Source organism: Nothoprocta perdicaria, unplaced genomic scaffold (assembly GCF_003342845.1).
Source record: "Nothoprocta perdicaria isolate Ctin4 unplaced genomic scaffold, notPer1 scaffold_317, whole genome shotgun sequence".
Taxonomy (NCBI): Eukaryota; Metazoa; Chordata; class Aves; order Tinamiformes; family Tinamidae; genus Nothoprocta; species Nothoprocta perdicaria.
In genome coordinates, this window is record NW_020455552.1 from 4311 (window position 1) to 27912 (window position 23602).

The following is a 23602-nucleotide window of genomic DNA, read 5'->3' on the forward strand; positions in this document are numbered from 1 at the left end:
AGGCCTTCCCAGGTTTCCATGCTCAYGTGGACCCGAAGGCCCTCCGCGGTTTTGTGTGGCCTCCCTGGGCCTCCATGTGCACATGGCCCTAGGTTCCTCTGGGCATTCGTGTGGCCTCCCCAGGCCTCTCTGCTTACCTGGCCCTGGGGATCTTCCAGGCATTCGTATGGCCTACCTGGACCTCTGTGTGCATGTGGCTGCGGTGTCCCTCCAGATATTCCAGGGCCTCCGAAGGTTGCTGTGCGCACACGGCCCTGGCGTCCTCTGGACTTTTGTGCAGCCTCCCCGGAYATCTGTGTGCATGTGGCCTCGAGGGTCCTAAGGGATTGCGTGCTGTGTTCCCAGGCTGTTCTGTGCACACATCTCATGGGTCCTCCAGGGTTTTGTGCRACCTCCCTGGGCCTCCATGTGCATGTGGSCCTGGGGGCCCTCTGGACTTTCATGTGGCTTACACAGGCCTCCTTGTATATGTCAACCAAGGGGCTCTCTGGGCTTTAATGTGGCTTCCCCGGACTTCCATGCACATGTGGACCCAGGGTCCCTGTGGGGGTTTTGTGCAGCCTCCCCAGTCCTCCGTGTGCACATGGCCCCTACGCCTTCCCAGATTTTGTACAGCCTTCCCAGGCCTCTGTGTTTGCGTGGCCCCGGGGGCCCTCCCGGGATTTGTACAGCTGCCCCTGGCCTCCGTGCACACATGGCCCTGGGGGCCGTCCGGACTTTCATGACGTCTCTCCAAGCCTCCATCTGCAGCTGGCCTTGGAGCCCCAGGGCTCTCTGGGTTTTCGTGMGGCCTCCCTGGTCCTCCATGCACACCTGGCCTTTGGGCCTGGACGCCTTTCATGTGGCCTTCCTGGGCCCCCATGCGCGTGTGGAAACAAGGGCACTCCTGGCTTTTTTGCGGTTTCCTTGGGTTTTTGTGAGCATATGGCCCCTGGGACCTTCTGGGCTGTGGTGCGGCCTCCCTGTTTCTTCCTGCACAAATAGGCCTGGGAGCCCTCTGGGATTTCCTGTGGCCTCGCTGGACATTCCTGCGCACATGGCCATGGGGTCCTCTGGGCTTTCGGGTGGTCTCCCCAGGCCACCGTGCTCATGTGGCACGTGGAACCCTCTGGGCTTTTGTGGCACTTCCCCAGGCCTCCATGTGCACCTGGTCCTGGTAACTCTCAGGCCTTTTGTGCAGTCTCCCCAGGCCTCTGTGTGCACTTGGCCTTAGGGGCCCTCCGGCTTTTCATGCAACCTCTCTGGGCCTTCGCTTGCAAGTGGTCGTGGGAGCCCTCCAGCCTTTTGTGCAACCTCCCTGGATGACTGTGYGCTCCTGGCCCCAGGGGCTGTCCAGCATTTTGTATGGCCTTGACAGGCCTCTGTGCACATGTGCTGTGGGGGTGCTCAAACCTTTAGCGCAGATTTCCTGGGCCTCCGTGCGCATATGGAACTGGGAACCCTCAGGGTGTTTGTACGGCTTCCCCGGACCTCTGGGTACACGTGCCCCAAGGGGCCCTCCGGGCATTCTTGAGAGTTTCCCGGGCCTCTGTGAGTACCTGGCCCCATGCGCCCTCCGGACTTTTGTATGGTGTCCTTGGGCTTCCATGTACACGTGGCCTTAGGGGCCCTCTGGCCTTTGGTATAGCTTCCCCAGTGCTCTGTGCACAYGTGGCCTCTGAAGCCCTCCTGGGCTTTTGTACAGCCTCCTGGGCCTCTGTGTGCATGTGGCTCCAGGGGTCCTACGGGCTTTTGTGAGGCCTTCCCAGGCCTTTGTGCACACGTTGACCCAGGGACCCTCCGGGGTTTCATGCAGCCTCGCAGGGCCTCTGTGTGCATGTGGGGCCGGGGCCCCTCTGGTCTTTCRTGCAGCCTCCTTGGGTCTCTTGCGCACACGGACACCAGGGACCTCTGGGCTTTTGTATAGGCTCCCCAGGCTTCTGGGCACACTTGCCCCAGGGGTCCTCTGGCCAGCCGTATGGTCTCTCCAGGTCTCCATGAGCAACTGGACTTCAGGTCCCTCCAGACTTTCATTCAGCCTCCTCAGGCCTCCATAAGCATGTGGCCCCAGGGCCACCCTGGCTTTTGTGCGGCCTCCCCTGGCCTCCTTTGATTGGTGGCCCTTGGGGCAATCTGAGCTTTTGTTCGGTCTCCACAGGCCTTGGTGCACACGTGCCCCTGGGGGCCCTCCAGGCTTTTGTGAGGCCTCCCTTGGCCTCTGTGCACACAGCCCCTGGCGCCCTCTGGGCTTTCATGTGGCCTCCATAGGCGTCATTGCGTATGTGGCCCCAGGGGCCTCTTGGGCTTTCGTGCGGACTTCCCAGGTCTCCGCGYGCACAGAACGCTGGGAAGCCTTCCCGGGCCTCCATGCGTACATTCAGCCAGAGCCCCACAGGGCTTTCATGTGGCCTCCCTCAGCCTCCGTGCACAGCTCAACATGGGACCCTCCGGACTTTGGTGAGGCCTCGCCACGCCTCACTGCACATGTGGCCTGGGGGCCCTTTGGGCTTTCATGCAGCCTCTCTGGGGCTCCTTGAGTATGTGGCCCCAGGGCCATCCCGCCTTTCCTGYGGCCTCCTCTGGCCTCCTTTTATTGATGGTCCCAGAGGCAGTCTGACTATCCTGTTTTGTTTCCACTTTTAAAGAAAAGTTTAGCCCTCCAAGCAGCATGAACTTTTGTACGTTGCCACGAGCCATATTGCTCTGAATCTGCGGCTGATAAAGCTGCAGGTTTCACCCCCGCGCAGCGAGYGGGCCAGGCAGCGGGCCCTGGGCCGCCCCATGGTAGGCAACTGTTGATGGACATGGTACCAAAGAGCATTAAGTGACTTTCCACCCCATTTCCACCCCATTCACACCATGTATGAGATCTAGAGCTACATGTTGATGCGGGGGCCTTCTTCTTAACTTAACAGTCAATGAGAATACTGAAGAATAAAACTGCAACAGTAGTTTCAGTAATTCAATAATTTATTTATCTAAAAAAGTGTGTAAAAGTATATAGCTCTCATCCACAAGGTATATATGAATGACAATTAAAATGGAGGTCTTTATTATTATTGTTTCTTTTTATCAAAGTCTTTTTTTTAGTGTATTGTACCAGCGATATACTGTAGATTTAAAATGAACTTCACATTTTTTTTGTTTTCTTTCAAATTGTTGGCTATATATAAAAGAAGCTCACTGCAAAATGCTCAGAGAAAAACGAAACCAAACAAACAAAAAAAAAAACCCAGAAATTCAGAACTCCCCAGAAATGTACAGCTTTTACATTTAAAAAAGGTTCTGAAATATACATAAGCATGCTGGACCTTCCCCACCCCCTCCCGCTCCCCTTAGCTCAAACAACTGTATAATAATTCTGATTTAGGCATGAATTTCCAAAGATAGAAATAAAAAAAAAAAATAAAATAACTTTCTTCACTCTGTAGGAAAGCCAGGGCTTGTACATTTCAGATTAATTCAGTAAAAAACTCACAAGTAAAATAATGCATATTTAAGGGAAATATTATACATAACTTTTCACACTGAAGTACATAAGATTTTTCTTTAAAATCTATTGCCATTCATTTATTTTGCACAAAAACGTATAAATATGTCACCAGCTTCTCTTAACTTAAAAAAATTAAATAAAAGACACCAGATGAAAACTACTCCTTGCTGCCCTTTTTTGTTTTTAATTTTTGCTTAGAACCAGGTTTCTGGGGAAGAAACGCCCCTGGATAAAAACGGCCCATTTAAAAAGAACAAAGAAAATAATAATCCAAAGTTCAGATGAATCTTGGGACCAAATAACCCCAAAACGGTAAAAGATTACAAATGTCTAATTTACATTTTTCCTCCCCAAGTTAAATTTTTTTTATACAAGTTTACAATCTTCATCTTTTTATGCTCTTCAAAAGGCCTTGAGAATTTTCTTTTCTAATTAAGAAAAAATAGCACTGCAATATTTTTAAAGTCAATTTTACACTGTACACATTAGATACAAATGATTTGATATCAGATTTTTTTTTTTTTTAACCTATACATTGCAAAGAGGATACCCATGTGGGAGGTTTGGTGCAGAGAATGAAATAATCCATTTACAGGTTACTTCTCTGACTTCACCTTCTCATTACACAAGCAATTTTTTTTTTAATATAATTTGTTTTAAATGTTACATTTTCTCAAGAAAAATACTTTTTAAAATCATAGAATTTCATTTTTTTTAACCAGAACATGAATGTCTTTTGGAAGAACTTTAAAATTTGTAGGTTTTTCTCCACAGACAGATACCTAGGTCATAAGGCCTGATCAAAGTGCCCGACCCCTCACGTAAGGCAGTCCATGCCTGCTGCACAGTGCAACAACAAACATTAGAAAATGGGAGTTTAAATATAAACCCCTTGAAGCCTGGAATGAAGGAGTCATAAAAATACTTCAATTAGCCATTAACCTTTAAATGGCAATCATTTTACTAAACAAAGTAACTTTTCCACCACAGTGGTATAACTTCAAGTACTAATTCAATGATATAATTTTTAAAAATTATTTCTTTGAAATAATATTCCTATAGTCAGAAAAAATACACCAGATTTGTAACTGATTTAGTGTAAACAAAAACCATATTTTTGGATATGTACATGGACTAGTCTGCCCAGAATTAAAGGGCGACTTGGGTTTCAGTAAATAGTTTTCTAGCATCGTTAAAATTTATTGGAAATATATTTCAATCATAGCTCTACAATAGATTAATTTACCACTTTCCATTTGCCCTTACATTGGGCTTTAAAGTATTTTTCCTCCCTACCTCTCACTCGCTSTTCTTCTATTAGGTAGTGTTATCCTTCATTAAAAACTGGCCATTTCTTGGTCTAACCAGGCTAAATAGAGGTGAGAATTCCTTAAAATACATGTGTACTCTTAGCAGAATATGCCCCCTTCCCGACTTGGACTTTGATTGTTACTAGCTTCATTTTTGTTTTCTCAGTCAGGAGATTGGGAGGTATGTAGACAAATAACCCTACAGTGGGAACGGAGATGGACTGTTAAAATATTCTACTGTTCCTGGTCCTTTATAATTTAATCCCTTCCCTCCCCAAACCTAAAAATAAATAGAATATCTCCAGACCATTCATATCTACATGGACAGGTAACAAATGCATGCATTCATCCCAATCCACTCTGACAGGAACTCCAGGTAGACAGAAACTCCAATATTAATACGAGACGACAACTGGTTGTCGTCTTCTGCAAAGTCCCAGTTTATGACGTTCAAACAAGAAAACTTTTGGAAAACTCAACCTGGTCACTACAAGATATTTTGTACTTGCAGGGGTGAAACTGCTCTTGGTTTTATATCAGAGTTCCTACTGCAAAAAGATACTGTCTTCCTCAAAAAAAAAAAAAGAAAAAAAGAAAAAAGGAGAGGAAAAAAAAATAATCACACTGACCAGTAGTTACTGGGCCACAAAACTAACACTGGCTTGAGGTTACTGTGTGTTCACTGTTCTTGGATGTTCCCAGATTTTGGACTGAAGCTGCCAGAGATGTTAATGGGTACTTCACTTTTGAACACTGCAGCATTCACATGTGCTTATGGAGGAACAGAAGCACAGCACACGACTGGTCTGAAGACAAGCAAAATKGTGATTTTTTGCAGACTGTGGCACGTTTCTCAGAATGAGGGGAGAATAAGCCAGAAGAACAAGTGCTTTTCTATCTATTAAAGTATATTCATGATGGCATTGTACAATTGAGTGAGCACCACAAAGTGGACAGGAAGGCAGGAGCTGCGATCCTGAGTGGCAGGGTTACATGTAAGCCAGGACAGTGCATTGTACTGCTCCAAAACGAACCTGCAAAAGAGAAACACAGAAAGAAAAATGAAACTGGAATTTCTTACTCTTCTCCTTTTCTAAAGCATTTACTTAAACTTATCACTGATTTCTCTTGGTGATGGTCTGTGATGAGGACTGCCTGGTTCTACTATTGCTGGTGGTGTTGGCAAACTAGCAAACTAGCCAAAATGTTTGTGCAGAATGTGAGTTTTGTCATCAGAATAACTGAATTTGACCCAAACTGYTTGAATAGAATAGAGCAACTCAGAYTGGAAGGGACCTCTGGAGGTCATTTAGTCCAAACTTGTGTTCAAAGCAAGTCTAATGAGATCAGGTTGCTCAGGAATTTGTCCAGTGGAGTTTTAACACCTATATGGATGGGGATTCCACAACCTTTCTGGCCAATCTGCTCCAGTATTTACTTGATCAGTCTTACTGTAAATTGATTTTTTATTCATGTCTAATTAGAATTTCCCAAGTTTTAGCCAYGTCCTTTGTCTCTTGTCCAATTGCTGTGCTCTGGCACCCTTAGGTGGTGTCACATTTACCACCAATTCAAGTTGGATGGGATTATTCTTAATGGTTCCTTTTGATATTCTCTATCCATTGTGGTCTCATGTCTCACCCTCTATGCCATCTCATAAAAAGATTTTTTTTCTAGTGCAGAACAGCCCCAATAGATGGGATAAAGGCAAACATTCTCTAGCAATCTTCTACAGTAGAGCAGGTTCATAATCCTGTATTCCTTCAGGAACAATTTCCTTTATATCMTAGGTAATTATCCTACTTCCTACAAGAGTGGCTGTGAGGAGAATGCCTGTTTTCCTTCTAGAATTCCTTTTGCTTTGGTGCTTTGGTGAGCATTTACTTCCCCCACTTCCAATTAACTTCCTCCCTTCCCTTCTTTTTTTTTTTAAACCACACAGGTAAGACAAGTGTAAAGCGCTGTGTTCCCATAACCCTGCAGAGAAAAACAGAACCTGAAAGGAGTTCCTACCTCAAGACATCTGATGTAGTTTTAGAGTCCAGGGGGTGAGGAACACGCTGAGAATTTCTGGCAGGTAGAAGTTCATCTGTCTGTGCTACAGATATATGGTGATGCAGTGAGGCCTTTGAAAGGAGAGAAAAACAACCTGGGTTAACTCTTGACAGAGTAACTGTATCTCATAATCCACAGTGAACAAGTAGGAGAGTCTGAAATGCTAGCAAGCTGAGCGGACAATTCTCTGTTCAAACTACCATGGCCAAGCCCATTCTAAAGTTCTGTAATTTGTTATATTTACTAAGGGAAGAAATGATGAGGGAACACTTGTAGGAATGTGACAATGGTCCTCATGGTACTTCAGTAATGAAACATTCTGATTCTTCAAGCTCTGCTGTTGGGCCACCTCTCACGGCGAACGACGCGGGTGCAGGAGGGCCAGCCAGACTCCCCGCMGTCCCTGGTGCTCTTTCTGAGCATCCTGTCTTTCCTCTGCAGCGGGGCCTATGCATTAGCTTAGGCAGGGGGAGGAAGGGGATTTCACACTGATCCTGCACAGGGAGAGACAACCACCTAATCCTTACAAGGGGGCAGCTTCAGAGGCCACAGAGCCTGCCTGGGCAACAGCTCTGAGTCAACCCCCCGCCAACCTCGGTCGGCACATCAGAGGTGGAACGGCTCAAAAAGTGGTAACTCGTGTCATGCTTTAACCTATGCATCTCATCAGCCATCCAAGCTTCCTAATTTGTGCTGTGCTGTACAAGCAGACAGCACCACTGCTCTCTGCACACTGTACGAGTCAGTGCATGACATCAGCCCTTTGCTTTTATTAAAATATGCCCAAACCAGAATGTTCCAAATCAAATTCATCAGTCTAGAACTGAAAGTAATTTTGCTGGGGCAAGGGGAGAGCGGTGGCTCCTTCTCTTCAGTTCAAATCTAGTATAAGCTTATGGAAGTTGCCTGGAGCTCTGCTGACTATGCTTTTACCTCTGGAAATGAACCATACTATTTGTATTACCCATTCACAAAAATGTAGCTTAAGTTTAGGATAATGCTTTGTCTCTAGCTCTATAAACAAGGTGGCTTGCATTTCATGTTGTTTTTAAGATCCCCATTTAGCAGGTTTAGAGTAAAGCTTCAGGAAACCTATTCATGAGAAAGTGGAGGGCATAAGGAATAAGGAAGGTGACCTCATGTAACTGGTACTTCAGTATTGAGCTGGTGGAGGTGGAATAGTGAATATGAAGCCCCATGTGCTGACTGCAACAGTCATTCTTAAATGATCAACTGTAAAATGCCTTTTTTTGCATAAGGAGAAAAATGAGAACTACTGAAGACTTCTACTTTGATAATAGCCWGGTAGAAGTTAGAAGACTACATTGTGTTTTTAAAAAAGTGTTTAACATTTGCTAATTAAACTGGAAATTGATAAAGGAAGTGGCAATGTCTTAGCTATTTGATATGCTGCTTGCTCAGCTATTTACATGGTGCCCTTCAGGGCATATTTCTCACCTTCCTTCCTTACTTGTTAGTTCACATCATTGTGATTAATGGAAATCAGAAACTGCTTGCTGCTCTATAGGGTCAGTGAATTGCTAGTAGCTGACTCAGTTCTGCTGTGCACTTTTTGCAATCRCTAGGAAGCTTCCAGAATGGAAGGTTTTGCATCTGCTCTGATGTTGCAGAGTGTGCTTTGTCCCTTTTACTTCCAGGAAGGTAGGAATGGATAGTAAATGCTTTATCTTTAGGTGCTATTTTTGTAATGTTCATGTCCATCCAGTGGACTATGGCAGAATAGCAGTTTTGTCCCTCTGGCCTTAGAAAGTGACAGTTGRGACGTTTCCTCAGTGCTGGCCATTTTGCATACTCTGACGACTGCATACTTAGAAGCTGGCAAAATGCGTTCTATTTCAGAACATTGGAACAGAGAGCAAATATTAATAGCCAGCTATCTAACTTCAAAGCTAGAATTACACTTCCATTCCCAATACTGTCAGTTAACATGCAAAGCTAACATTTTCATGGAAAATTCACAGAAAATGAATAAAACTCCTCCTCCGTTTCCCGTGTCAGAATACTAGCACAGACCTTCAGGAAGAGGGGACATTGGTTTTGTGCCTGAGGACAGGATGACCAGAACCACTGTGGAAGATTCTCAGCTTTGGCAGTTGACACGAAGTACCCAAGAGCAAGGGGCTGCTGCTTCAGTTCTTCAGGGGCTTCTCTTGAGAGAAGACGTTCCCCTTGGCTCTGAAGAAAGAGTTAAAATGCCATTTGTTGTTTTATGCCATCACATCCCCCCTCCAATAACATTAATTTTCTTTACTAATCATTCAGGCTTGAATGCAGTTTTATTTCATTATTAATAAGCTATACTTCAAGCTGAGGCTGTGCCACGCTTTCCCTTTATTCTGAAATCTTAGTCAAAATTGTCTAATCCTCCCCTGTATCCTCTGAGTTTCTCAGGTGTATGTTCCAAAATCCCTGAGAATTCCTTAGCAATAGCGTTAAGCTCTTAAATTGAAGTGGGTTCATAGCAATTTTGACACTACAGAGCAACTTATGAGCAACTTAAAGGTACGAGGCTCCAGCTATGAACCTGAATAGCTTAATGTGATGCTTAGTGTTGATTTTAAGCTTGTATTGCCTCTGTGAGTTTGCGGCCCTAACGGCTTTCCCCACACTAAGAACACCAAGTTGCGCTGCAGATGTTCCTGACTTCAGCTACACTCAGCTGCGCAAGAAGAAATAATACCTGCATCATCATAGTATTAGCTACTTTTATACCTAAAAATGAAAAAAAAGTGATTCATATTCCTTACTGTGAGAATAATTTGGACAGAAGATACTGTTTTATACATGCAGACACCCAATGTGGGGAAAAAGCAGCAGCCATTTCTGCTTTTCTAGTTATATCAGATATTAATTTAAATACATGKTTCTTCTAGAATTACTTATTCATGTTCTTGTATACAGGACAAAGTTATTTGGAAGAGAGAGTGGAAAAACAAGAAAAAGTCTGCAGAACTAGTTTTATCAGACATKAGGTTGTTGTCTGTTTGGCATATTTTGTTTTTATTTCTGTAGACTAAAATCAACCTAGATGAATGTTCTGCACACCAGGCTGTTGTGCAGGAATGCTTCATGGGAGTTCATCTCCCAGTGTTTATAAAAAGAGCCTTACATGTCATGGACTTTGACCAACCTAGAAGGCCTGCCTTGGTACTAGGAGGGTTGACTGCCATTCTCTTCTGAAGTACGATCTTACGCTGCACGGATTTTTTTTTTTGTAAGCACTTTTCATGATTTTGCTTTCACATTTTATTTCTTAGAGGAAAAAAAAAATACTTGCAAAGAAATCGAGACTGAAACTTAACCAGGAACATTTGGGGCAGGCTATTTAATCCACATACACCTTTTAAGCCAGTAGGAGAAAAAACAGTTCATGACCGAAAGAAACTGTCTTAATGGCAGAACCCAAACATGATCCCTCAAACATGATCCAAATTATACTAAAGCAGATCAGAAAACTATTTCTTGACTTATATCAAAAACAGTTTGCCTTTTAAATGCAATTCATTGGAACTAGCTTTATAAAAGTCACTTCAAACAAAAATAGCTTTATAACAGTATGTACTCTGGGCTAATTTTTACTAAGAAAACAGTATTTGCATAAACATCTAACACCTGCAGAGTTTAAACTGATGGGGTTTTATTATTAGGAAAATTATCTCACTTTTTGCTTCCCCCAGAAATTGATRGGCTCTATGTCTTCTTTTCTCCTAAATGCTTGGCACTTTGTGCCAGGGGCAGTCTCTATGATTTTCCAGAGAAAAATCCATAAATATAGATTAAGTTTATACGGGGTTATTGAAAATGGTTCTGCCACAAGAAATAAAATCTCCTCCACTCTTCTACACTAACACTTAACTTGGGAAAACAGTCATGGCACAAGTATCTTTTACACTGGTATTTAGTCAGGACCTTGCTTGTGACTTAATTACATTTGAGAACCAAAAAAAAGATCTGTTGGAGGATTAGGATTTTTTTATTATTATTTTTTCCCCCCGTTTTTTTTTGTTGTTTTTGCCTTGTCTTGCTTTCAAGTAGCACGCCCCCTGAAGTCCCCTGAAGAACCTTACCCTACTATGCTGGTAGTGAGATCCCACTCCAATACCAGATGGGGAACCAGGGGAAGGAACTGGGGAGGAATTTGGTGGAGAGTGAAGATTCCCTGTTATTAAAATTCCRAAGTCATTCTCTATGTCATCTGGGAATGGGAGGTCAAACATGTCATCTGAAAGGGAAAAGAGGAAAAAAAAAATCTCAGCTTGTTTTTATTTTTGTACTTGTTTTTGTTAAGAATTCTAATATATTACCATTCCCTTTCATACACTTGAGACAAATGAGACAAATGAAGGCAACAATACAGATTTTACTCTCTCATCCTCTTAGTATCTTTGACTTCAGCCAGAGAGATTTGAAAGGAAACACTGACAAACATCTACTAAAATCCKGAGTCTTAGTAATGGTTATTCAGTCCACCGAAATCCTGTCATACCAGCTTAGTAACAAATACAAACTGAATCTTATAACCGAAAAAAAAAATGCATCTCTCTGCAGTTGTTCACAGAAACCCATTAACAAAATACCTGAAAAACATTAAACAAGACTACAGATGATGCCCTCCGTGGGGACTGCTCGTCTGGGACTCCTGGGSCACCCCAGCCCTCGGGTGCACAATTGCTCCAGGTGTTCTAGGAAGTTTCCTCGCAACTTCAAAGAAACTGCACAGAATCAAGATCTGTTCAGCACAGGAGAGCGGGACAAGATCCACGCTCACATGCCATTCACTTGTMTGATTATTTTAAATACTGCAATAGGACTTCCCATGGCTCTACTTTTAATAGTTTGATTTCATCTCAGAAATTATTACCATAACTTGCAACCATGTTTTAATTTAGTTTATATTAACATGTGCGATGGGAGGAAGAGTGCACTGAAAATGTATCTGCATTGTAGGAAAAGTACACTCCTTTGCACAGTCACCTGGAACACAAGCTACGAGGCTGTGGGTAATTTATGTGATGGAAAACTGAAATGGTAAACACAGATCAAAAAATTACAAACATCTCAACATAGTGTGTAAGTTTTTTTCCTGAACCAGAGTTTTTGTCAGACAAAGRTATTTTTAAAAGTATAATGACATTTAAGATACATTTTTGGGGACAGAGAGGAAATGGGAGCTGTTTCAACTTAGGAGAATCATGGCCAGATTTATATTAAAATACATTAGAGAGACCTTAAATAATAGTCAAGCATTTCTACATAGTTTTAAATGTGTATTTACAATAAATCATTTATCTTGAAAAATGTGCTTCAACTAACATCAAGTAAAAATTTCTCTTGCACTAATGTCAAGCTGAAGTCCTAGTGCTCAAAGAGGCAGGGAGTTGGGTTTTTCTCCTCTTCTGAGGAGAAGCACTGAATTGCAAAGGCAGTGAATTAACTTAGTTTATTAACTTCCGACCTACCAGCTCAATAAACAAAACAGAACTAATGCTCTGCTCTGCTAAGCCTCCAAAGCATAAATGAGATGGCTAACAGCAGAAGCAGCAGTTTAATCGTTAAAAAGAACAGAGTTAAGAAAATTAAATTTATCACCATTTTGGAAAATGCTAGCTCCTGTACCTGCTTCTAATTAGCATCTCAAGCACTAAAGGGCAAGTTAATGCAGGTTAAATATTCGTTAGGATCCAGCCAGGATTCTGGGGCATCGAAAGGACGGTTGCCTAAGTAGCCAGGGTAATTTTGGGCCTTTTGTGAAGCCAATCAAAATTCCAGGAGGACTAAGATCAAAGCCGACTCCTCCATTTAAAATATAACATCTTTTTTTTTCCACCTCTACTCTACCCGCCCTCCTATGAGAGTACTTATATTGTGTTTGTAGTTTCTGTTGGTTTAARTTGTTTTATAATCATTTAAAAGAGATTTATGGTAAAACAGTTAGTAAAATACTGATTTGACAGAACGTATTRATCAGAGACTCGCTGTTAAAATTTACTGGACTGAATATGCTTAAAAACACATCCATTATATTAAGAATCTTTGGGATTTCTATTTTGCCTACTTTACACAACAATTAAAATTTTAAACAAGTGCCTCTTTCCTGACAAGTTTTGTGCACAATAGACTATCAAGCAAATATCTAGTATAAAAAACAGTTTGGTTTGATCAATTCACAAGTCAATTCACATCAACAAGGAAAAGCATTCTGTTGTCTGTGCCCCTTTTTAAAATTTTTTTGGGCAAGCTGATTGGTGAGTAGAGAATAAATTTTTCGAATAAAGTAGGATGATTACTTGAAAACAGTGTTCAGAAAGAATAAAGTAGGATGATTACTTGAAAACAGTGTTCAGAAAAAAACACAGTATATTATTTTCTAACTGTAAACTAGGTATTGTTGTCTTCAGATTAAATTAAGGAGGTATGTGGTCCGTGGGAAAACACTGGTCTCTACTGACATTCATCAACATTCAGCCTTTACTGACGGCGGGGACAGCTCTGCTTGTAACTCTGGAGAAGACCCTAAGCAAACACAAATATTTCACCTCCCTACACTAGGCACAAATGGTAACTTACCATTAGTAGGGCTGAACCCATCCTCGTTAGGATAATTTGCTGGTGCTACCTGGATGGTAGCAGAGGTTGGGAAAACCAAGATGTGTGTACAGGAGGCATCCTGCGGGGTGTTCAGCTGAGATGACTGCAGGTTCAGCGCAGTACTCCGGCCAAACACTGATCCCATAGTGACAGCATCTGCCAGAGAAAAGGAAATGGCAGAGAAAGTCATTTGCATCACCTTCAAAATATATATTCTGTACCCAATTAAATTTCTAGGCATCTAACCTGGGTTTGTAAGCTAACAGAAGCATTTAAAGTTTCTTACCTTAAAAAGAAAAAATTACTAGAAGAGCCTGAAATTAAGATCGCATGTTGTTTAGATAAAGTTTAGCTATATGAATTCTCATACTATTCCCCATCTTTCCCTTCATTCTTCTGTTCCTTAATCAAAGATTTGCTTGTTAGATGCAGAAGTCAAATTTATTTGGGACACTCACATCTGTATAAATCCAAATTATGTAATATACCCCACTTTTGATAACATTAAAAGACTAGATAACATTTAGATAACATTAAAAATTTCTCACGCTATTAAACTCGGTTTTGAGAGATATCATTTCAGCTTGTTACATAATTTTCAGTCGGTTCTATCACACAGAGCTTTTTTTTTTTTCTTTTTTTTTTTTTCTTCCCCCACCCCTCCCCAAACTAAGAACTGGAGAAGTTTGCCAGGGTTTCTCATCTGTAGATAACTGCACATACCTGAAAGTACAATAAGTAAGGAAACACTCCAATACAGAAGAGTTTCACAAAACTAATTTTGCCTTGACTTAGCCATGTGACTCTAAAAAAACTGAAGCATGTGAAGAGGGAAAGGGAAGTAGGTTTATTCTTACCTCTTCTTACCCAGTCTCTTATTCTTTTACATTAGACTGTTAAAATGCTCGCAGTCCTCCTTGCATAAGGCCTTGTACAACACCTCACTTCAGCTGATGCAAACTGGTCTACCTCAAACCACATCCTCCCCAAAGAAAAGGTCATCATTTTGGCAGCGACATGAGGTAACCTTTCCTCCTGGGAGGCAGTGGTCCCAACATAACATCCCTTCATGATATTTTCGGGAATCCTGCTGACTCATCCTCCTTTCTCTCATATTTAACCACACCAGTCAAGGTCTTAGTGTTAGGCTACAAGTCTTTCAAGATTGAAGCATTTCTTACACGGGATCTATGATATRAAAGGAGGAAAGTCCAAGCGGCCTTGGAATAGGTGGATAAACACTTACCTGGCATCACGACAAAGGAGCCTTGTGGTTCCATGGCAACTAAGCAGGCACTGAGGATAGAAGGAGAGTCCGCTGAGGAGATGCCACACATGCGGCACACCTCCTTTAGCTGTTTGCTGATTGTCTGCAGGGAACATTCCCCAAGGAGGATACTCCAGTCTGGAAAGAAGGGACTTTTGATAGAACATAATGGAATTCGGAAAAATCCAGCAAAATACTATTAACACTTTGCATTTCCTTAACATTCTCAACTGGGAGAGGTAGCATTCAAACAAAAATGGACTGAACATCCACATACGTCTATGAAGCTTAAAAATTAAGCAACATCAGGGAGTTTGCCCAATCCGCTTAAASTTGCAGAACAGTTTGTCTTGTAAGAACTAGTTGATTTCCCAGTGATCTAACTGCATTATCCTGACAAATCACTCAATAGGATGCGCTTCTGTAGGAGTGACTCTTTGTTTCTACCTGTGATGTACAAAAAGAACTTCTCTACTGTGAAATAAGGCAACATCCAAGGATTTATTTTATGCTTTCTTATTTACATCCATCTCTCTTTCTGAACTGTATGAGTTTTTTCGTTTTTGAAAAATGACATCTGTTTTCATCTAACATTCTGCATAACTGGATCATTTGAAATGTAAGCAAACATATGAACTAACACACAACACAAATTTTGTTTTCTTCTAAGTAAAATAYGCTAAATAAAATAACATACACAAACCAAAGCAAATACAGTGAATGTTTCTCCAGGAATTTGTCAGTGGAGCGGCAGATATAACTTCAGGGATCCTAAGTTAACCAGTTAACTGACAGATTAACATGATCAGAGGGAGAGAGCTACTGATTAAATTCTGTCCTGCCTTCACTCCACTTAACTCATGCATGTGAGGGAGAGCCAGAGCAGGCAGAGAGGCAGAGCCATCCACTTGCCAGAGCAGGCAACTTCTCTTCTTCCCTGCATATGTTATATGAGGGAAAGTAATTAATTATTGATCCCCACTCCAAATATTTCCTTGGCTTTCAGACTACATTTTTATTTCTTGCACACCAATTTTCAATTCTTTCCACTCTCAAGAAATACAGGATGTCTCACAATAAGATATTCGCATCTTCAGTTCTCAGGATACACAGTGTCTAACTAGATATCTTTATCCTCCATCCTAGTTCATTCTTCATGTTCCGAAACGGGAGATGGGAGAGAAATGAGAGGAGCTTCTCAAAACCCCATTTGCTCTTCGTCAGTTACCAACAAAGCATGAGCAGCGGCCACAGCCTTTAGGAACAGAAGAGGCTGAATACTTGTATTTAAATTAGGAAGAGGAATCACTGCTAATATGAAGGGAAAAAGTGCCTACACCTGGATTAAGGCAACTAATCCTGCAATACACCAGTGCTCCTTCTCATTTCCCACAGCTGCTGGGAATGCTAGATTTGGGAATTCTTTCTTCTAGACCTCAGCAAGTACCTTACTGCTGGTATGCACTGATTAACATTTAATTTTGTATATTAGAGAAATAAGGATTTCTTTTGTTTAGTAACTTTATTCATAAGAATTTTTATTTTGAAGTTTTGGGATCAGAATTGTATCCTATTTCTATGACAGGGCAGCTCTTGCCCAAGATCTTTGTYTAGCACGTGGACTTGGACATCAACTGTGCTAGTACTGGTTAATCTACAAAAGAGCTACAAGCAAGAGCAAATGATGTCAAGTACAGTGTATAAACATGGTCCAAGACCAAAGCAGATGATTTATCCAAGGCAAAAAACCCCACTTTGCCAGGGTAGGATGTTAAAGGTTCATGAGCAATCCTGTCAATCATTCTTCCTTGATCACTGAGGCCATTACTTCATTCCAAAACCACTGCTTGTGACAGCACTGAAATTTCCTACCTTTTAACTCCCCGTGGCCCAGACGACCAAGTCGCCCGATGACAACTCTCCAAGGCAGCGACGTCATCTGGACAATCCCGATGCACCATTCCCAGAGCTTCTGCAGACCAATTTTACGTGCAGACAACTTGTTCCTCCTCGACCTGGAAGGAGGAGGAGGAAAAAGAAAAAAAAAAAAAAAAAAAGAGAGAGAGAATGAAGGAGAATATTCAAGACTTCTATAGAGTTATTTCACTGCTTACCACATGTCAGAGTTTTTACAATGCTCTAATGATGCCAACTTGTCTTTTACTTAACAAGAACTAGAAGGTTTTGTGTGCTTCCAGTAGCAGCATTGTAATAAAGGTACGTGGGAGGTATCTATGTGCTGAGCAACACAGTTGTTCTTGGAGGTGCCCTCAATTAACACTTGTAAGATGAATGCAACAAYAACTATTTTCCTCTGCAGATCACAAATGTTATCACAAGAATGGTATCGTGATCACATGGGCAGGAAACGTGATTACAGTGCAATGAGCAAGCAACTAATGGAGTGAGGAATGACAACTATAGACCTATATTTAATGTCTTTTTTAATTTAAAAAATAAGAAAAAAAAAAAGAAAAAAAGAAGGTACCTACCTGTTTGGTAAATCAATATTAACTATGCAGGTTTCCAACAATTCACCGTGTAGGTCAGTGCAGGATGCCAGAAGCCAACGTTGGTCATGAGACAAACAATATCCAACAAAAAGYACATTGTATTTCTGACTGGCCTCTCCAAATGTTTCTCCCAGCTCTGTCTGTTTGTCTTTAATAGGTGCCAATATGAAAGGAGGTGAGTAGACCTGGATTGGGCAGGGCCTCTGCAATAAGGTCAACATCATCATCGTTATCAGATATATCAACATTTTTTTGATATAAGAAATCCAGGAACATAAAGTATTGATGAATACAGACAGGTGAGTTTGAAACAATACATAAAATACATTTATAATCAAAGTAGGTATTGGAAAAAAGACAAAAAAGGCAAGGTGGACAGAGGCCTTAATTCAATTAWTTTTTTCTAATTGAAACTAATGAACTTCAAAAGCTTTCCAAATATTTTTTTCTTTTACATGTGACAAAAGAAGGTGCAAAATGGTCCTTGCTCGCGATGTGTAAGTCTCTGAAATGAGCAGAAGTTTAAACTCATTCCTGTTGTGCATCCTTCTGTGGAATTTGCTAGAACCTGCTCTCCTCTGTCCATTCCCACCCTACCTTTGCTGCAATGGACATCAGCATCTCAGGTGGGGCACCAAAGACTTTAATGTGGGAATGACACAGCCACAGCTTCAACCTCTTCACACGGAGCTTTCTGCCTGGGCAGTAGCTACGTCCATGATTCTCTCATGCTGGGGAGCCCAGCTCTGGACCCAGCACAGACCTGCTCTTCCCAGTGCYGAGTAGAGAGGAACCGGCCGCTTGCCCTAACGCAGCCCAGCTCACTGCCAGCCTCCTTTGCCACAAGGGTGCAGTGCCGGCTCACATTCATCCTATTGCCCCTCCTTTGCAGCTTGCCTTTGCTTCAGAACTCCTCTCCGACTTTATGGCCCCAATCAGATACACTCAATGAATTAGAAACCGTCAGGATATTTTGTCAAATTTGCAGACAAAGTTTGGAAGGCTGCAGCGCAGACTGATGAGAAATGTATGTAGGATGCAGAAAGTAGACATCCACGTGCACTAAACGCAAGCAGGTACTCATGAAAACTTTGTTTACTTCATACTGTCGTGTCTTCTATCTTTTCAGAAAATTAAATATGACATCAAAAGTGCCAGTTAATCAGCAAGAAAAAAAAAAAAAAATAAGTGATGGTGTTTTATAAGAGACATTGTATTACGGGAGTACCATAGTTTTGTTTATGTCTCTTTCTAAAAGTACACTTCCTTGGTGCAGGAGCATTAAAAGGCAGGAAAGTGACTGAAAGGCTCAGGCTTGCTGCTCTTGCCCTTACTCCTACCTAGTCCAAATGCTGATCTTCATAGTGTGGTACATGATGCATCCTGCTCAATGAACCCTCTCTCACAAGAGGCAGGAGAAAAGAGTGCGACAAGAAGGGTCTGGTGCTGGAATGCTGAAGAACTTCTATAGATGTTTTCAGCAAGAGCTTTCTGGCTAATACGTATTTTTATTTTATAGTTTTATTTGAGTAAAGAAATGTGCTGATATCCTGAAATCAAGATATTTTGTTAGGGTTTTAAAACTTAATTTCAAGATCATTATAAAAACAGTTTTAAAACCCTAACAAAATATCTTGATTTCAGGATAAATGTTTACAGTCATTAAATCTAAATAAAAGAGTTGTCATTATTTTCCAAAGCATGAGAAATATTCATGGAAAATAAGATGGATTATTCTTCTTTTGAAATTCCTGGAATACTAGAAACAGGGCTTGAATATTTACAGTTTAAAATACAGATGAAAGATAAGCCCAATAAAGTAGGGGGACTTCTCCAACTCCTCAGGGAACCAAATAATGTACATAACTAGGAACCGTAACATGTTTCATATATATATATATGCATGTGGATTACATTATTATTATATATATACATATGTTACATATACAATAAAAGTTGGATATAAACACTTTCTCRTAGGAATGCAATAAGCAAAAACTACAACAAACCTCAGAATACCAAATAACAGTATCTTTTTCTCTTCTTTAACAATAAATTTTAAATCAATCTTTTGATTTTTGATCCATAAATTCAAAATGTTCTGGAAGCAGGAAGCCTGGCATTTTTATTACCATGTTGTAGTCAGTATTACCTTTTCCCTTTATATTATCGTCTTTTGTAYTTTGAATTTTTCTTTTCTTTTTTTTAACCTCAAAAGTACCTCACAAAGTATTTTCCCTCCTCTTTTTTCTTATTTCAGAAATATGGCTACAATTTATTATCAGGCTATTGCCCTCCTGAGAGCAGTACTAACCTCAGGGTTCTTGAGGGTCATCTCAATGCTGGCAGCTGGCCCAAAGCCTGTGAGAGATTTGATGTGAATCTGTGTGGGCAGAGGCCTCCTGCATTGACAATACACTGAAAATGCCAAAGACTTCAAGTGCTGAATGTAGAAAACCTGTTCATCCTTCATTGTCTGCAGCATGTACTGGCAAGGCACAATCTGTATAATTCACAAAAACAATCAAGCATTATTGGTTCATTGATACTAAACTGAATTTACCAATTTGCTAGTCATTTAACAACCATGACACTTCCCATGCTGTGCTCAGCTACACGCATTGTGGAGCTCGTGCTTTCCAGCAGCACTGCTACTACTGTGAGGTATCCCAAGGTTGCTCAATCCCTGGGAGAGCCCAGCTGTCTAGTACAAATGGAAGAGTTTTCTCATAGGGCAACAGTAACTGAGCAGTGCTTCCAAATTCCAGCTATCAGGCCTCTACATCGAGAGTTTACCACAAAATGCAATTACTAGTGGCGTTTAAAGCAACAGTCTGCATTGGTCAGATTGATTTTCTAACTTTACATTTAAAAGTGCTCCAAGAACAGGTCAAGTAACCATTTGCATACAAGGAAGAAGTATGACTTACCCTCCAAAATTAAAAGGCCATACTCAATTTTTTCAAACTGTTTTTCAGATAAAATTCTCCTTTTTAAAATAGTCCTACTAGTAAATCTTTGTATTCTCAACTTTGTGATTAGACAGGTTTGCATACATAAGCTGTACTGAGAATCAAGATTTGTTTGCTGCTCATGCAGCAATCAGCACTACATTATTGTTCTTAAAAACATCATCTGGTTTAACTGTAGAGAGATGAATTAAGATTATATTATAATGATTTATGTGGTTTGAGGGCCTTTTTTTCCCCCCTGTTTATTGTAGCAAAACAGAGGAACATCAGCAACTCTTACACTGATGTTGTGTAACATCAAGCAAAAATACTTCAATTTGCACGTTCTACCAGCAACCAGCAGATTACTCTGCAAATCTGCACAACAGGAACAGGGTGGAAGAATGGCCCACTGTTTTTCCAGAAGTAAAACAATAAAGACAAGCTTTTCAGTCAAATCCTTTTTTGAATTGGAATTAGATGCACGTGAACTCATTCTTTACACATGGTTGAGAAATACTGTGTTCTACATGACTGTAGAAACCTGTGTTTCTGTTCAACAGTGACATTTTTCAACAGCAACTGTCTTTCCAAATATATTGTGTTGTATATAGAGCAATGAGGCCCAAGCAGATTGTTTTAACAAATATTTTCACTAGTAATAAAATTCAACATACAACTTTTAGCACTGTTTCTTATTTGAATCATTAGAATTTGATAGCATATTCTATTTATTAAATGTCAGCAAATATTTTTAAAAGCAAACTCCTTTATCCAATATTCAGTATTGGATGCTATACCCCAGTAGCAGTGCTCCTCTAGACTACGTATGAATCATAATGAATCTGTAAACACCTTCTTATTTCATTTATTTTTAAATGACTTTATTTCTATGCACTCTAGAAAAACCATGAGAACACTGCACTAGTAACTACATCCTGTCACACTTCAGAGGGAACTGTCTACTATTTTGACTTAGACAGCCAAAATGTCACATATTCTGAGAGGCAAATTGCAAGTGTGCAGAATAGGATTTATAAAAAGCTGCTAAGCCTATTAGTTCTCTTATGCAGATTAAGATACAATATCAATACACAATTTAAATTACTTTGTACTTCAGACATTGCAATGTCAATTTGTATTTCCTTTTTAGTATTTTCAGGTTTCAGTTTGCCTGGARTATACCAAAGCACGCAGTCAAGAAGCTGAATTTTAATTTGTCCCCAAACCTAAAATATTTTGGTGACCAATTCCTCTTTACGTCAAAAAATAAGTGTTACCTTGAAGGAAAATGTCAAGGTTATGAAAAACAAACGAATGTGTAAGGGTCTGACTTGAGCATTTAAAAAAAAAAAATTTTTTTTAATCCAAGCAAAACAACACTTTTTAAGCTGGCTGAGCATTCACAGCTACGGGATACAGAAACCACTCTCTGCTTCTGCGTAACCTGGCTAAACCCTGCATGTCCCGTTACCTGAGCACACACAGAACCTCGCGGCTCATGCAGTCCCTGGCCAGCCCTTCTACCCCACGGACACTGAGCTCCTGGGAAAGGCGGCACGGGCAAAACACAGGCAGCCTGGGCAATGCTCCAGACTCTTTATCTGTCTATACAAATTCAATTCTCAAGTAATTCCATATTAAGTAGCTATTATTGTATACAAAGTTATGTGGTGAATTATTTTTAAGAAGTAGATAATAACACAATAATTAAATTATGCATTAAATGTCTGGTTTCGTATACTGCTTTTGCATATATATGCTATATATGTATGCTATATATAGCCATATGTATAATTCAGAAAGAATATAATAAGCAAACAATTCAACATGCAAAATAATCAAAAGAGTGACTGCACATTTTTCCCTTGGCAATGGCAAGTTGTAAGTTACAGTGAAGTACCTCTTTAGGAAGCATCCATCATACATGARTGCTGGAACTAGGAAAAAATATTTAAGGATACTATGGCTGCCTTAAATTAAGAGCTCCGTCAAAGCCAAAGGAAGTCTTTCTTTTTTTTAACTTACAGCCTTGCACTTTCCACAAAATAATTAAGAAGCTTTATATGTCTTTACATATTACTGCACATATCGAAAGCATGCTGTGACAGAACGACTGTCTGAGGTGGAAGTATGGAGTGAGACAGTTACCTGGAGAATGAAAGAATTCCTCATATTCTCGGGCAAGTTATCCAACATTTCTGTGTAGCATCTCATCAAGCTTAACAGCCAGAAGTTGGCTGAGGCAGATTCTTCATCTGCAGTGTAGGTAAAAGGATCCACCATGTAGATGACAACAGCTGGAGGGTAGGCATTGCTGTCTGCAGACTCTGGCTCAGTGGGAACCCCTATTCGCTCCCTCTCTGTAACACTACAGACATACATGTTTTGTTAAGTTCAAAGGAAAGTAACTATTAATATTTCTTCTGCTCTAAAGATGTGAGAGAGTGAAGCAAAAGTGGGAAAGGAGCAAAAACGGAGTACTAAATATCATTACAATGAGAAGCAAAAGTAAAAAGCATGGTAACAGTGCTTGATGAGAGATTGCTTTTACTCACAGCATTATGTAATACAAAATACCCGTTAGGAGTGATGCATCAGAAATACTTACCATAAAATCTAACAACCTTATATAATTCAATTTGAATATTGTACAGCTGAAGAATATGGAAAAATGACTAATCTTAKCTCCACAAGTTTTATTCTTGTATTTATGCATGCCTCTTTTTTAGCTTGGGCTTTTATTTTGGGAGGTGGATAGGGGATGTAGGAGGGAAGGAACTGAGCGCTGAGGAAAAGTGCCACAGTGATATTTACGGACACTGATGTCCTCTATTTACATTTACAGAAATGCTGGCACTGACAAAGGAAGGAGCAACCGAGTATTTTTGCCTTGGTAATGGTAACCAAGTTGTAAGTTACTTACTCCTCCAGTAAAGTGCCTCAACTGTGAACGGGAGGCTCAACATCTGCAAGTGATAAAGAGCAGCTTAAAATCACTTTGGGAGTGACTATATTGCATTCGATAAAACAGCACTTTGCATAGGTCAGCAAGGATATGCTTTGAGAACGACCTGAACTAGGAGAGGATGTGGGCTTTTCATTTACAATGCAGGAACTTTCCAGCCTGTAGCATTATTCTTAATAACACATAATACTGTAAGAGTAAGGAAAAACATGCTCACTCAGCAAGTTAGTTAYAGATGATGTCAAAAAATATTTTTCTACTTTTTCTGGTTGGTGGAGGGCTACTTAAAATGAACTCCTTAAACAGGCTGTGCTGCTCAAATTTGTGAAAAAGAAAAAAAGTATACTCCTATGTTCTGATTTCACAGTACATCTGCTTAAAAAAAAATCATTGCAGTACAAGCAAGTTGGTGGTGTGTGAAAGAAAGCAGGGACCACGTTTTTTGTAATGTCTCTTA

General features: G+C 40.7%; 1 protein-coding gene across 1 annotated transcript in view; it reads right to left on the minus strand.

Moving 5' to 3' along the window:
* Positions 1-3533: 3533 nt before the first annotated feature.
* Positions 3534-23602, minus strand: part of MED13L (mediator complex subunit 13 like) — a 175415-nt gene continuing 155346 nt past the window's right edge. Inside the window, exons 22-31 of the mRNA XM_026042874.1 lie at positions 22329-22548; positions 19541-19729; positions 17206-17429; positions 16586-16728; positions 14693-14851; positions 13426-13602; positions 10926-11080; positions 8872-9033; positions 6796-6908; positions 3534-5816 (exon numbers count right to left, since the gene is read on the minus strand). Coding sequence (XP_025898659.1) covers positions 5684-5816; positions 6796-6908; positions 8872-9033; positions 10926-11080; positions 13426-13602; positions 14693-14851; positions 16586-16728; positions 17206-17429; positions 19541-19729; positions 22329-22548 — 1675 coding nt within the window. The 3' untranslated portion in view covers positions 3534-5683. The remainder of the gene's footprint in view (positions 5817-6795; positions 6909-8871; positions 9034-10925; positions 11081-13425; positions 13603-14692; positions 14852-16585; positions 16729-17205; positions 17430-19540; positions 19730-22328; positions 22549-23602) is intronic.